At 39.8% G+C, this 13,459-nt stretch overlaps 1 protein-coding gene across 3 annotated transcripts in view; it reads right to left on the bottom strand.

Moving 5' to 3' along the window:
- The window catches only part of BICC1 (BicC family RNA binding protein 1), a 351,357-nt gene that overhangs the window by 238,719 nt on the left and 99,179 nt on the right, over positions 1-13,459 (bottom strand). For all 3 annotated transcript variants that reach the window (XM_061405016.1, XM_061405017.1, XM_061405015.1), the window contains exon 2: positions 7,591-7,637. In XM_061405016.1, the coding sequence (XP_061261000.1) occupies positions 7,591-7,637 (47 nt within the window). The remainder of the gene's footprint in view (positions 1-7,590; positions 7,638-13,459) is intronic.

The raw sequence follows: 13,459 nt of genomic DNA, 5'->3' as shown, positions 1-13,459 counted from the left end.
AAAGATACAAAAACAGGACAGGTTCTTACCTTAAACAACTTTCTAAAAGATGACCATATGCAAAAAGAATCTAAAAAGGAGTGGAGATATATATATATATATATCCACATAACTGATCCACTTTGCTGTACACACGAAACTGGCACAACACTGTAAATCAACTATACTCCAATCAAAATTTTGAAAAATAAATAAGCAAGCAAAAGATGACCAGATAACCTGTTTGGGGGGGTTGTTTCTTTTTTCCAAGTCGTATATGTGCCACTCACCTCTAGTCAGTTGTAGAAGAGAAGAGGGATGGAGAAGGCAATGGCAACCCACTCCAGTGTTCTTGCCTGGAGAATCCCAGGGATGGGGGAGCCTCGTGGGCTGCCATCCATGGGGTCGCACAGAGTCGGACACGACTGAAGCGATTCAGCAGCAGCAGAAGAGAAGAGGGATAGATTCTCTCAATGAAACTTACACTCAGGGTCACAAAGCTGTCATCAGGAGTAAGAACTCAGGATCCCTGAATGTTAGCTGCAAGGCCTAACTATCCGTTTGTGGTGACATCCATTGGTGACGACCTTTAAGTCTGGAATCGAAATCAACCCTGTCATTCTGCAGGCTTGTCCGCCCATTTTCACAACCGTGGCATCAAATACTCCACTGTACATACATCTTTTGGAAATGTCTGAATTGCAAAAGACGTGAATATATTCCCTACTGAAACACATACTGAGATTACAATGTCAAATATCCTAATTTTATTTAAATCAAATTTGATTTTACATGTTTAAGCAAAAAGCCTCAGTGTCAGAGAAAGCATACCATGAGCTACAGTTAAGTGAATGCACTTTTAAATAATTAAATCAAAAGTTATTTCTATGACCAGAGGACTATGAGCTATCCAAACTAAACAAATTAATGGCCAGTGGAGAAAGAAGAAATTGTAGTTAGACATTTCTGTCTCCCTTCCAATAAAAATATTTAAGTAGTCCTCATCTAAGACCACCTAATGTACTTGTTTTGAGATACAAAGGGAGCCAGCTATTCCTCCAAGCAATTTACCCCAGAAGACAACATTTGCTACTTTCCAGTCTCAAAATGACAAAAGTAATCTATTTGCCTAAAAAGATGAACTTGAGGGTAGTAAAAATATACCGCATAAACCATCAGTTTCTTATTTATACTGGCCTTAGTGATAAGCCCTTTTGAAAAACCATAGTTTACAGATCAGTTTTCTAACTGACGTATTTTAAGGATATAAAATACCCCACATTTAAAACATGTGATGTGTGCTTTGTGGAAAAATTATGTATATAACCCAATGTAACAGAAAATCTGGTTTCATCAATTACAACACTCACTGGATTTTCCCCTCTTCAGCCAACAGGATTCAAGATTCCTAAAGCATTTTGCTTTGATGAATCACATTTGCAATACAATCACTTTACTCATCCCCACCTAATACAGTGTAACACATTTTCCCCTCCAAGATCTCGCCATAGTCATTTCACAAGAGAAATGTAAAAAAGAACTGATTAAAGGAAACAGGACAGACAGTGAGTAAGCCATGAACAACTGCCCATAGAACTGTAAAACTCCTGGCAGATCATTTCCATGTGTTTCAATTAAAGTTGCCATGACAAGTGGACAAAAACTAGACAGAAAGCGATAAAAGTTGAATCCATTCCCTCCTTTTGTAAGTATAGTTAGAGTCAAAGAATAAAAAACACAATTACTGAAGAATGTGCAAAATTCTAATATAGAAAAACATCTGGGATGTATCCAATATGGTCTAATTTGTAATCTCATCAGCCAATTAAAGAATATTAAAAAGCATTTTATACACATTTTTAATATATAGAAAAAAGGACTGAAGTATATAAACAACAGTGCTGGAGAAGACTCTTGAGAGTCCCTTGGACAGCAAGAAGATCAAACCAGTCAATCATAGAGGAAATCAACTCTGAATATTCATCGGAAGGACTGATGCTGAAGCTGAAGCTGCAATACTTAGGCCACCTGATGCAAAGAGCCAACTCATTGGAAAAGACGGCAATACTGGGAATGATTGAAGGCAAGAGGAGAAGGGGGTGACACAGGATGAGAAGGTTGGATGGTATCAATGACTCAATGGACATGAGTTTGAGCAAACTCCAGGAGATACCGGGAAGCCAGGCATGCTGCAGTCCAAGAGGTCACAAAGAGTCAGACACAACTTAGGGACTGTCAACAAATGTATAAACAGTAGTTTTCTTTCAAAGGTAGGATGACTAAGTAGACTTTTTTAAAAATGACTTGCTTTATTGCTTCTCGGCCTTTTGGCTAAGATCAAGTGTAAAAATGACTTGCTATAAGGAAAGAAAAAGATTTAGTATAAGTGAAAGTGAAAGTGAAGTCACTCAGTTGTGTCCGACTCTTTGCGACCCCATGGACTGTATAGTCTACCAGGCTCTTCCGTCCATGGGATTTTCCAGGCAAGAATACTGGAGTGGGTTATCATTTCCTTCTCCAGGAAATCTTCCCAACCCGGGTCTCCCACGTTGTAGGCTTTACTGCTTTACCATCTGAGCCACCAGGGAAGTCTCTAGTATAAGTGACTAAGAAATTAAAATCTATAAATCAAACTGAGTATCAAAATGTGATAACATTTACAGTTTTACCAAATTTTTCTGACTATAGTAAATTTTATACAAAATCATTTCCTCCATTAAAAGATATTATAGGTTGAGCCATATCCCACAAAATTCATAATGTTGAAATCCTAACCACCAGTAAGTACCTCAAATTCGAACTGACTGGAAACTGGGTCACTGTAGATGTAATTATTGAGATAAGATCACTAGACTGAGCCCTAATCCAATAGTGCTGCTGTCCTTATAAAAAGGAGATATTTGGACACAGACAGACACACACGGGGAGAACTCCACATGCAGACATCAGGTTGAAGCTTCTAGAAGCCAGGAACACCAAAGATGGTGAGCAAATCTCCAGGAGCCAGGAGAGAGGCGTGGACCAGTTTCTCTCTCAGCACTCAGAAGGCAGAGCCCTGCCCACACCTTGACCCTAAACTTCCAGCCTCCAGAACTGTGAGACAATCCATTTTATTGTGTGAGTCACTCAATCTGTGGTACACTTTTACAGCAGCCCTCAAGATAATACAAAAGGTTTCAAAGTATAATACAGAGACATTACCCTCTTGACCACATTACTTCTTCCTGACAATCTGCCTTTTGTTAGGCAGCACTTGTAAAATCAGTATTTCCTCCAGACACTCCTCCTCCCACCCCTATGACTACAGTTACATAAGGCCACATACATGAGTTTTCTCCTACAGCATGTGAGAACAAGTGACATACGACAGACCCATACCTGGACCTTAAGACCAGGGCACCTTCCACCTCCTCATCAGCTCACATGTGGCCATGGTAATGACCCAGCTTCAACCATATAGATGAGATACATGCCTTAAGGAACAATCAGTCATAGAAGAGATGTGGGTCTCTCACTGACAGCATGAGACAGCACTACCCACCAAGCTAGAATACTCTCCTTGGAATGTTACATCAAAGTAAAATAAAGAACTGTTCTTTAAGGCATGATATTGTTGGATGTATCTGCTATACCCTGTTAGTCTTTTACCCCAATAGAGTATCAATGGAAATAAAACATTGTATGTGTGCACGCTAAGTTGTTTAAGTCGTGTCCAACTCTTTGTGACCCTATGGACTTAGCCCACTAGGCTCCTCTGTCCATGGGATTCTCCAGGCAAGAATACTGGAGTCGGTTGCCATGCTCTCCTCCAGGGGATCTTCCTGGCAATACACAGACAACGAAACAGTCTACAGAAAACCAGGAAGCTCTTTGAAATTAAGTAGTAGCTGTGACTCCAGGGGAGAATTTTAAGTGTAGAGTCAACTGAACAACTATACATTATGGCTCCAAATTTGACACAATAGATCTGATGATCCCAGCAGTTGTTAAACTATGTTTCAACCCTTTGTAGAAATCTAACCATTTTTACTCTTAAAGGTATTTAAAGTTTTATTTTTTCATTTTTGAAAATCATTAATGAAAATAGTTATCATATTGTTATAGTTTTACATATATTTTGACAAAAAAAAAACAAAATAATACATAAAAGTCTCGTCCTCCTCTTCCAATCCTCTCATCAGGAAGTGTGCATGCTCAGTCGCTTCAGTCATGTCCAACTCTTTGCTACCCTATGGACTGTAGCCTGCCAGGCTCCTCTGTCCATGGGATTCTCCAGACAGAAATACTGGAGTGGGTTGCCATGCCCTCCCCTCCAGGGGATCTTCCTGACCCAGGGATCGAATCCACAGCGTCTCCTGTATCTTCTGCATCACAGGTGGATTCTTTACCACTGAGCCATCCAGAAAGCCCATCAGGGAGAGCTAGTATGAATTCACGAGTTATACTTCCGGGCTTAGATCTTTTTAAAATCAGGATAATAATAATAAAAAAAAAAATGAGGGGCAGGGATAGTCCAATTTTAAACTAAGCTCAAGGAGAGATTTTAATGTCAATGTCAGTTTGTGATACATACCCCCAGAGTCAAAATCCAAAAGACATCCTAAAAATAAGCACATATAACCTTCATATTTGCATTTCCCTGAAAGAAAAAAAGCATTTTTTCAAAGATGCTCACAACCAGCAATGTGGTTTATTTTTTGTTCCTAAATGTTTCCCCAAATGCTATTATTTTTAAATGGGAGATATGCAACTAAAAGAAAGTTCCTGGAGGACAATTCAATACTCCTCCTTTCCTTCATTCTAATGTAGACTGTAATTTATTCTTCTCTCTGGTCAAAACACTAAAAACTACTTTTCTGACATTTGAGCTGTTCCACTTTTATTAAGTTATAGGAGCTTTTTCCCATGGTAAGTATCCAAATCCGACACGGACCCTTGTTGTTCAGGAAGATACTCTTTATTGAGCTAAAGAAGAAAATGAGATTAAAAAGTGCTCCATTTAGTTACTCAGAGACCTCATTAACCTGTGATCAAGAATGGAATCGATGATTCCAACTCATGGTTTGTGGGATGCACATATGTTCCTGGATTCAGACATGTGTTTCCATTTAAACTGCTGGAATGTATACATAGCTCTGTAAAGAGTGATAAATATTAGCAAATCTTCTAAGAATGAAGGTCCTTTATGACCACATACACCATGTTTTGATTGTTTTTAAAATGTGAGTCATATAAAGCTGAACAGTCTGTTTTTTTATATCTCTTCACAAGTTAAAGAACTAAAAAAAAAAATCCTTCCATAGATTGCATCTATTTGTACCATCACAGACAAACCAAAGCAACTCTGTGATTTCTATTTGTCTTCTCTTTTCTTTGCCTTGTGGCAAGCCTACCCCAGCCAAAAGCAGAGATTCTGAATTGCCCAAGCATTGAGTACAAGCTGTACATGAACCAATGTCAGATAATACCAAGTAAGGGGGCTTCAGACATAGTACACAAATTTCAACAGCAGGAGCCTAAAAAGCAGGGGTGGAAAACCGTGGTCTGGCATATTCTATTTGGCCAGCACAGCAAATCTTTAATTAAATCCCTTTAGGAATGCACCCCCACCCCCATACAAAGAAGGTACTTCATCATACAGGACAGTAAACCTCACCTGCACTATGGACATCTCAGATGATGCTTTGAAATGTGAACGCTGCATGACTTTCTCCACATCGGAGCTCTTCTCCATTCTGTTTCTTCACTCAGAATGCTCTTTCTACCCACCCAAGCCTATCCCTCCACTTGGCTAATTTCCACCCTTCAAAAGATCTCAAGAAGTCCTTTTTAATCTCCTCAAGTCCCAGTCAAGAGCTTAATCCTCTCTGGCCCAGACTCCCCTGCTATTTAGGCAGCTATATAATCAAACACCAGACTAATTCCTTTAGGGCGGGGGCTACGCCTTGCTCATTTTGGTCTTTCCAGTGTGTTACACACAGCAGGTGGTAAACAAATATTTTCAGAATGAAGAAAGGGCAAGACCAGTATCAGCTCTGAAAATATTCGCTTTTTATATCTTTGGAAGAAAATGCAGATGAATAATGAACTTGACAAAAAAAAGATCAGATCACACAGAAAGCAAGAGAGTAAAGAAGCTTACTTGTAAAAGCCACATCTGGTCACACAGGTATTTTCCAAAAGCTTGATGACCTACCACAGCGATATTTAACCACATCCAACGGCACCCCACTCCAGTACTCTTGCCTGGAAAATCCCATGGATGGAGGAGCCTGGTAGGCTGCAGTCCATGAGGTCGCTGAGGGTCGGACACGACTGAGCGACTTCACTTTCACTTTTCACTTTCATGCATTGGAGAAGGGAATGGCAAGCCACTCCAGTGTTCTTGCCTGGAGAATCCCAGGGACGGGGGAGCCTAGTGGGCTGCCGTCTATGGGGTGGCACAGAGTCGGACACGACTGGAGCGACTTAGCAGCAGCAGCAGCATAATTGCTACTGTGTGTCACACTGAGACAAACTGTATATTTGTTCCTACATACATGCTTTCTGGATACCAACAACAAACACAAATATCAATATAATAAACTCAAATGAACAAAAGAAAGAAGGATGGGAACTTCAGTCAACTTCTTGGCAAAGACAGACATCTTCCCTTACATAAAACACTCACTTTAAAACAGAGCTAACCAGAAAGTAATCAACTGCTCTCGACAGGATCTCAAATCACTTGCCATCAGTTTTACTCCTGTCTCCCTTTATGACTGCCCAGCTGACTTCACTGAAGGTCAGCACTTACAGAGGGCCACCAGGGACACAACAGACAAGGTTACCAGTCTGAGCAGAGAGCTCACGTAAGCATCAGTCGTACGCATCAGATGCTTACCAGTCGTAAGCATCTTCTGTCGATTTTATCACCCCACCCATGGTCCTGCTTACCAGAAATGAAGCCTCTGACATGGCGGGAGGGTGAGATGTATGAAGACAGTAACATGGAGACTTACATTATCATATGTAAAATAGATAGCTACCATATGTAAAACAGACAGGAAACAGGAATCTGCTGGATGTCTCAGGAAACTCAAACAGGGGCTCTGCATCAACCTTGAGGGGTGGGATGGGATGGGGTGGGGTGGGGAGGGAGATGGGAGGGAGGTTCAAAACGGAGGGGATATATGTATACCTATGGCTGATTCATGTTGAGGTTTGACAGAAAACAACAAAATTCTGCAAAGCAATTATCTTTCTATTTAAAAATAATTTAAAAAAAAAAGAACGAAAGAAATGAAGCCTCTGTAAGGGACTCCTCTCCAACTCCCTAGGACAGGTATGTGTTTAAGGAAGGAAGAAACAGGTAAAGAAGATAATCTGGTAGGAGATCTGGCAGTCCTCATCGCCTCCAATGGAAAACTTCATTAAGTTTGCCCAGAGGGAGCTGCCTTTGAAGGGTTAAGTCCCAAACAGCCTACCACCCTTTTCTTGCCCCGAGCATCTTCAGCTATAAACCTAGTCCCCTTCACAGAGAAGGGGAGCTTTCAGGGGCTTCCGGTGTAGCTGCTAAGACAGGTACATTTCTCTTAATCATTGCCAAGACAGGAGTAAAAAGTCACTTACCTTCTGAAAAAAGTCTTCCCCACTTTTGCCTTTTCCTTCGGCAGCAGCTGTAAATAAAAATGTATACATTTAAAATAGTTTCATTTTCCAATCTATGTATTCAAAACACTCTCAAGTATCAGCCACAAGAACACAAGAGGTAAACAAGATGCCAGCCTCGCTCTCCCCAAGCTCAGTCCCTGTTCACAGGCCTCATCTATGATATGAAATGGAAAATAAAACACTAATCCCATCAATCAGACATCTTTAGATACCTTCGCACTCTGTTTTCTGTCTGAAACCCTCATAAGTCTCTATTTTCACACACAGATGAAAGTGATCTTGTTTTTTTTTCATAGTTAAGGAGCCTACACATATGAACAAATGCAACTACCAATAGAATCATCTGTACTCCTCTGAGTACTTCCTGTCTGGAATCAATTCCAAGCAAGAGATTGCCTTTTCAAGTGATGGCTCATCTGACAAGGCCTCCTCGGAGCTATTTCAGGTTTATGCTTTGCACTGACTATATAATCTACTTGGATTTCAGCTGGCATCATACATGACTTTAATTCACTCCTTTAGTCACATTTACTAAGAGAAAGACAGAAAAACAAGAGAATTACAAAGTCATGGTCAAGGTCCCAGACAACAAAATTTCACCTGAGATTAATTTAAAGGTTGTTGTATTTGAACATTTTTGTGTCTAAATGGTAGCCTACAAATAAAGGACAAGCCCAGTTTTATATGCGCCAAAGTTTTAAGGTCCTGTGGACATTTTCTTTTCAATCTTCAGAGAGAGGAGAACAAAGAGCTAATGGCATCTTGCTTGCAATAGCCTCAAATCACATCTTTCAGAATGTAAACACTAGGTCTCGGATTCAGGCAGGGGTAAAGAGTGGTTAACAGAAAAAGCCACCCCCTGGCCAGGACAGAGAAATGAGCTGGAGCAAGAACTTCTCTAAGTTGAAATCTGGAAGACTGGTACCCCAAACACCTAATGGGCAGTACCATCAAGGGACCCTACCTGTACGTGTGTGTGTGTGTGTGTGCGCGTGCATTCACGCACGCCTGTATGTCTGTGTGTGTGTGTGACAAGTGCACTCACTAAAGTTCCTGAAAACTCAAGAATTGTGGCCAATCAGTCCATTAAGTAGAGAATTCAAAATTCAAAGAAACCCTCTCTGCCCTGGAAAAACAGTATTAAAGTCTAAATTCTTTTGTCACCAACTTTAATTTCACAGTTAAATGTAAGATATTTTCTACTATTTTGTAAAACTGTGTATTTTTATTGACATGTTTTCATCTAAAAAGCAGAGCACAGAGTACACATTTCTGTGATTTTCAAAGAGAGTTTGGGAAATGTATAAAACAAGAGCTAAACAGAAATAATAAATTTAAAACTGTATTCTAATATGTGGCGGCTAAATAGTCCCTCAAAGATGTCATGTTCTCATCCCTGGAAACTGTGAATAAGTCACCTTATATATGCTAAAAGGATTTTGTGGGTGTGATTAAATTAAGACCTTGAGATGGGAAGTATATCCTGAATTATGCAGGTGGACCCACTGTAATCACGAGGAGCCCTTTTAAGAAGGGAGAAGGTCAGAATCTGAGAAGGCAAAGCAACAAAAGAATCAGAGAGAGAGAAGGGCATTGATTGCAGAGTCAGAGCAGAGAAACTTACAGAGATGCTATACTGCTGGCTTTGAATGTGGAGGAGGGGCCACAAGCCAAGTAATACAGGCGCCCTCTAGAAGTTGGGAAAGGCAAGGATCTGGATTTTCCTCCAGGGTCTTTGGAGGAAGTGCAGCCTGGACAATACCTTAGGATAGCCCAAATAAAACACATTTCTGACTTCTGACCACCAGAACTGTAAGATAATAAATTTATTTGTTACAGCAGAAAAGGAAACAAAAAACATAATTTCAATGCCATCTTAACTTCACTTTTTGCACAAACACCTCATCAACAGGACAAACTGAGCACAGACACTGCTGTGAGCATTTGAATCACACATTTCCACAGATTTTTACATTCTGGCTGCACCTTGTGGCATGTGGGATCTTAGTTCCCTGACCAGAGACCTAACTGCAACCCCTGTATTCAAAATGGGGAGTATTAACCACTGGACCACCAGGGAAGTCACACAAATAAATTTTTTGCAGTTAACTCTACAAATTATGATTTTTTTCACTCTAACTAGGGAATACACCAATAGTGAATTCTTGAAAAAAACATAAAGAAGCAATTTTGAACCAAAAAAAAAAGAGAGAGAGAGAGAGAAAATAAGGTGAACACGGTTGGTCCTAGCCAGAGGGCCAGAAAGATAAAAGATCAGCACCCAAACCCAATGACAGGAATGCCCTGGGGACACCTCAACTCAGCTACCTCTTGGGCTGGCTTTATCTCTAAAGCTAAAAATAGTTTAAAGTCACTCCTGCTCCATGATACAACTGTGTGGCAATGAAAACTGCATACCAGGCCACAAAGATTAGACAGAAATTTTAGTGACATCAAGGGAACTCTTCTTTTAAAAAGAAATTTTAGGATCAAACGTAATATTCAAAAGCCTATCAAGCAGGGCAGATAAACGCTTTCACCCACAGGGGACTCCTTCACAACTTAAAATTCATCGGTTTAAATTTCATGATACAATGATGTTTTATTACAGAAACCAGAAACTTCCTTTAAGATACTTACTTTGCTCATGACAAACGCATTATGTCACAACCTTGAAATGCCCCTTCATGCCAAGTCCAGCTAAACAGACTTTACAGACCGGCCTTTCAATCCCTGGATGAATTAAAAGCTGGGGCAGGGGGAGGGGTGGAATTTCCTTACACACAAATTATAATTACGCTCCCAGGAAAACATCTAAAATTTAACCAGAAACCTGCACCTTTAGCAATCTTATGACTTGAGGGGCATCAAGAGAGGAGGGGAGCTGGAAATGGCACAATCAGTGCCATCAAAAATCTCTGGCTTTTTTCATTCCAAAATGTTTATGTACAAGAAACTCCAAATCTGAGCCTGAATCTCCCCTAAATCCTACAACAGTCCACTTCCTAAGCCCACAAGGACCTGGGACAAGCCTCTGGTTGGACTCATGGGTGGTCACGGTCTCTGGTTCAAACCAAGGTGAGTCCCAATCGTCAGCCCTTTGCCGGGAGCATCCTTACCTCACCCCCAGGTTGCTGGGTCTCCTGCACTTCTACTGACTCCACATAAGCAAAGCTGCCAAGACCAGAGAAGTCAATCAAGGGAGAGCAACAATTCCCCCAAGTATTCTCTCCCCTCCCTAAGCAGGGATCCTTCTGTGCTCAAATTTGAGAATTCCGTACTCTAAATTCCTCAGGATTAAAATATCAACTCCTCTTGAATAAATTGAGAGACCGAGAAGGCGGAGGTTTGTGGAGTATTTCTTAGGTATATAAAATGTTCTTTCTATAGAAAGAAAAGTTCACTCTTTCTTTCCACAAGTACCTAAGTCTCATGCTGGTGACTCAACATAGGCCAGGCCCTGCCTTCATTCAGCTTACAACCTTGACCCATGTATTCAAACCACCCAATGAGTGAGGTCCAAGGGAAAATTAAAACTCAGTTCTAGGGACAAGGGTCCCAAAGATCTTTTCACAGCCACCACTCCATCCAAGTTAAACTTATTAGAAATCTTAGCTACTCTTATTCTGGACAATGCACTAAAAAGCCAGTCATTTTACTCTTAACACTAGGACTGGGTAGCTACTGTTAGGACTCAAAATTAAAGGGTTCTTCCAGGGAGACCACTTGAGAGTTAGGTTGCAAGAAAAAATTGGAGGTGTGATAATATCTTGACACAATGATTTTTTTCATTACGTTTCGAGGGGAAAACATCGCCTTGTGAAATGAGCCAACCCAGACTTAATGTCATGGAGCTCCGTGACCTTTGAAAAGTCTGACTGTATTCTGTGGTACAACAGTTCTATCAAGCCTCACATTCTTATACACTGATACAGCCTCATCTTTTTCATTCACAGCAACATGAAAACACACGTAATGATTTAGCAGGCTTTTTCTAACTGTCCTTACAAAACAATTTCTGCCTGCCTGATGTTCCAAAAGTTAATCATTTGATGGTTAAAAAACCTTTGGAATCTTCCTGCCAATGAAAGCAATTGTCTTTATTTTCATGACACAGAATTCCAGGAATAAATTACTTCACTACTACTGAAACACGGCTTCATGGATTGTACAGGTAAAGCATTTCACATTTTAAGCTGAACAATTCATTTTTTATGTTTATTATAATTTCTCCAATGCTTTGGCCTATTTTATTTCATATTTCTGCTTCGTAAGAAATATGGGATGGCAAAAGCCACAGCCAATAAAAACAGCCAAAGTTGAGACAGGTGTAAACTATTACAATCCCCCAAACTACAGGGAAAGTCTAGTTAATTACTGAATTAAAGGTGAGGGCTCGATTTTCAATTCTTCGCAGGGCATATGGAAACTTATTCAAATACCCTTTTCATTCTGAAATGCTTTTCCATAACATCTGATGCTTTATACAGCCAAATCTAAAAACATAAGGGCCAAGGGTCATGCATTTCATATTTAAAATACAGTATGGAATAAAGTAATGGGTTTCTTCACCCTTGTGGAACCTGAGCAAGAAAAGACCAAATTCAAATTACAAAAAAAATAACTGAGAAATACTTCTTTAAATCTGTTAAGATTCAGGACATTCCCCCCGTTTCCCCAAGTGTAGCAGATTTGCAACTAAGAAGGCTGCTGTATTTCAAGTTCACCTGAAAGACAACTATAACTGTTTAGCTAGTCTGATTCTCTTGCAAAAATATTTTACTAAGAATTTTTAAAACATTCACTTACTGTGTCTATTTAATCCATATGCTGAAAGAACTATACCATATATTTTATTCGGATATTACTCTTTTCAGAAAACTTGCCTACTATTTGGCTGATTCTGCTGAAAGAGGAATCAGCAACAGATGTCCAAGACGCAGTTTCTGTACACTCCCTTTTAAAAGGGAGTTTTAAAAGAACCTTTTAGAGAACCTTTTAAAGTTCTCCTTTAGTGAGAACTAAACCTTTCTCCGATGGGAATCTTTTAAAAATGCTTTTTTATTTGTTTGTTTGGCTGTGCCAGGTCTGAGCTGCAGCACACAGGATCTTTAGCTGCTGCATGTAGGATCTGCTTCCCTGACCAGGGATTGAACCCAGGCCCCCTGCGTTGGGAGTGCAGAGTCTTGGCCAATGGACAACCAGGGAAGTCTTTAGAGAACTTTTTATGTTCAGTAACCATATCTAACAGTCTAGACTGGCATGCAAAGCTCTAACAATTGACTGAAGTAATAGTAGACATTAAGTCAATTTTTAAAGTTTCTTCAGTTCTCAATCAAAGTCTCTCAAATACTCCAGCCAGCTAAAGAACATCTCCCAGTTTAAACTCCAGCAGTAAGAAGTATCATTTGAAGGTAGTATATCATAGTTAAGTGGGATGATGTTCAGACCTCATCTTTCCTAAAACTCCTTACCTGCTTCCTAAGTCCACTGAGAACAAATCAAATTCACTCACCCTGAAAAAACAAAAAAATCATGTAGGCCTACCAAAAAAATTCAAGAAACAGCCAAAAATTAAAATAAATTTTATCTTAAGAGTGGCTGGGTATTTAAGGATGGTTTCTTCAGCTTCGGATTTATCCTTAAGATACTGTTTCATTATTGTAGTTTAAAAAAATTCCCATGTTCAAAAATGCAATAAATTGTTTAAGGGGACTGGGATTACAAAACAAGACATACAACATGGTCAATTCTATATTTAAGTATACATGTATACACATACATATAATGTATATGCTAGAGGGAAAAAAAAACTTAAAGGATAAAC

This window comes from Bos javanicus, chromosome 28 (genome assembly GCF_032452875.1).
Source record: "Bos javanicus breed banteng chromosome 28, ARS-OSU_banteng_1.0, whole genome shotgun sequence".
Taxonomy (NCBI): Eukaryota; Metazoa; Chordata; class Mammalia; order Artiodactyla; family Bovidae; genus Bos; species Bos javanicus.
The sequence above is the reverse complement of the archived record's forward strand: the minus strand, read 5'-3'. Positions and strand labels throughout refer to the sequence as shown.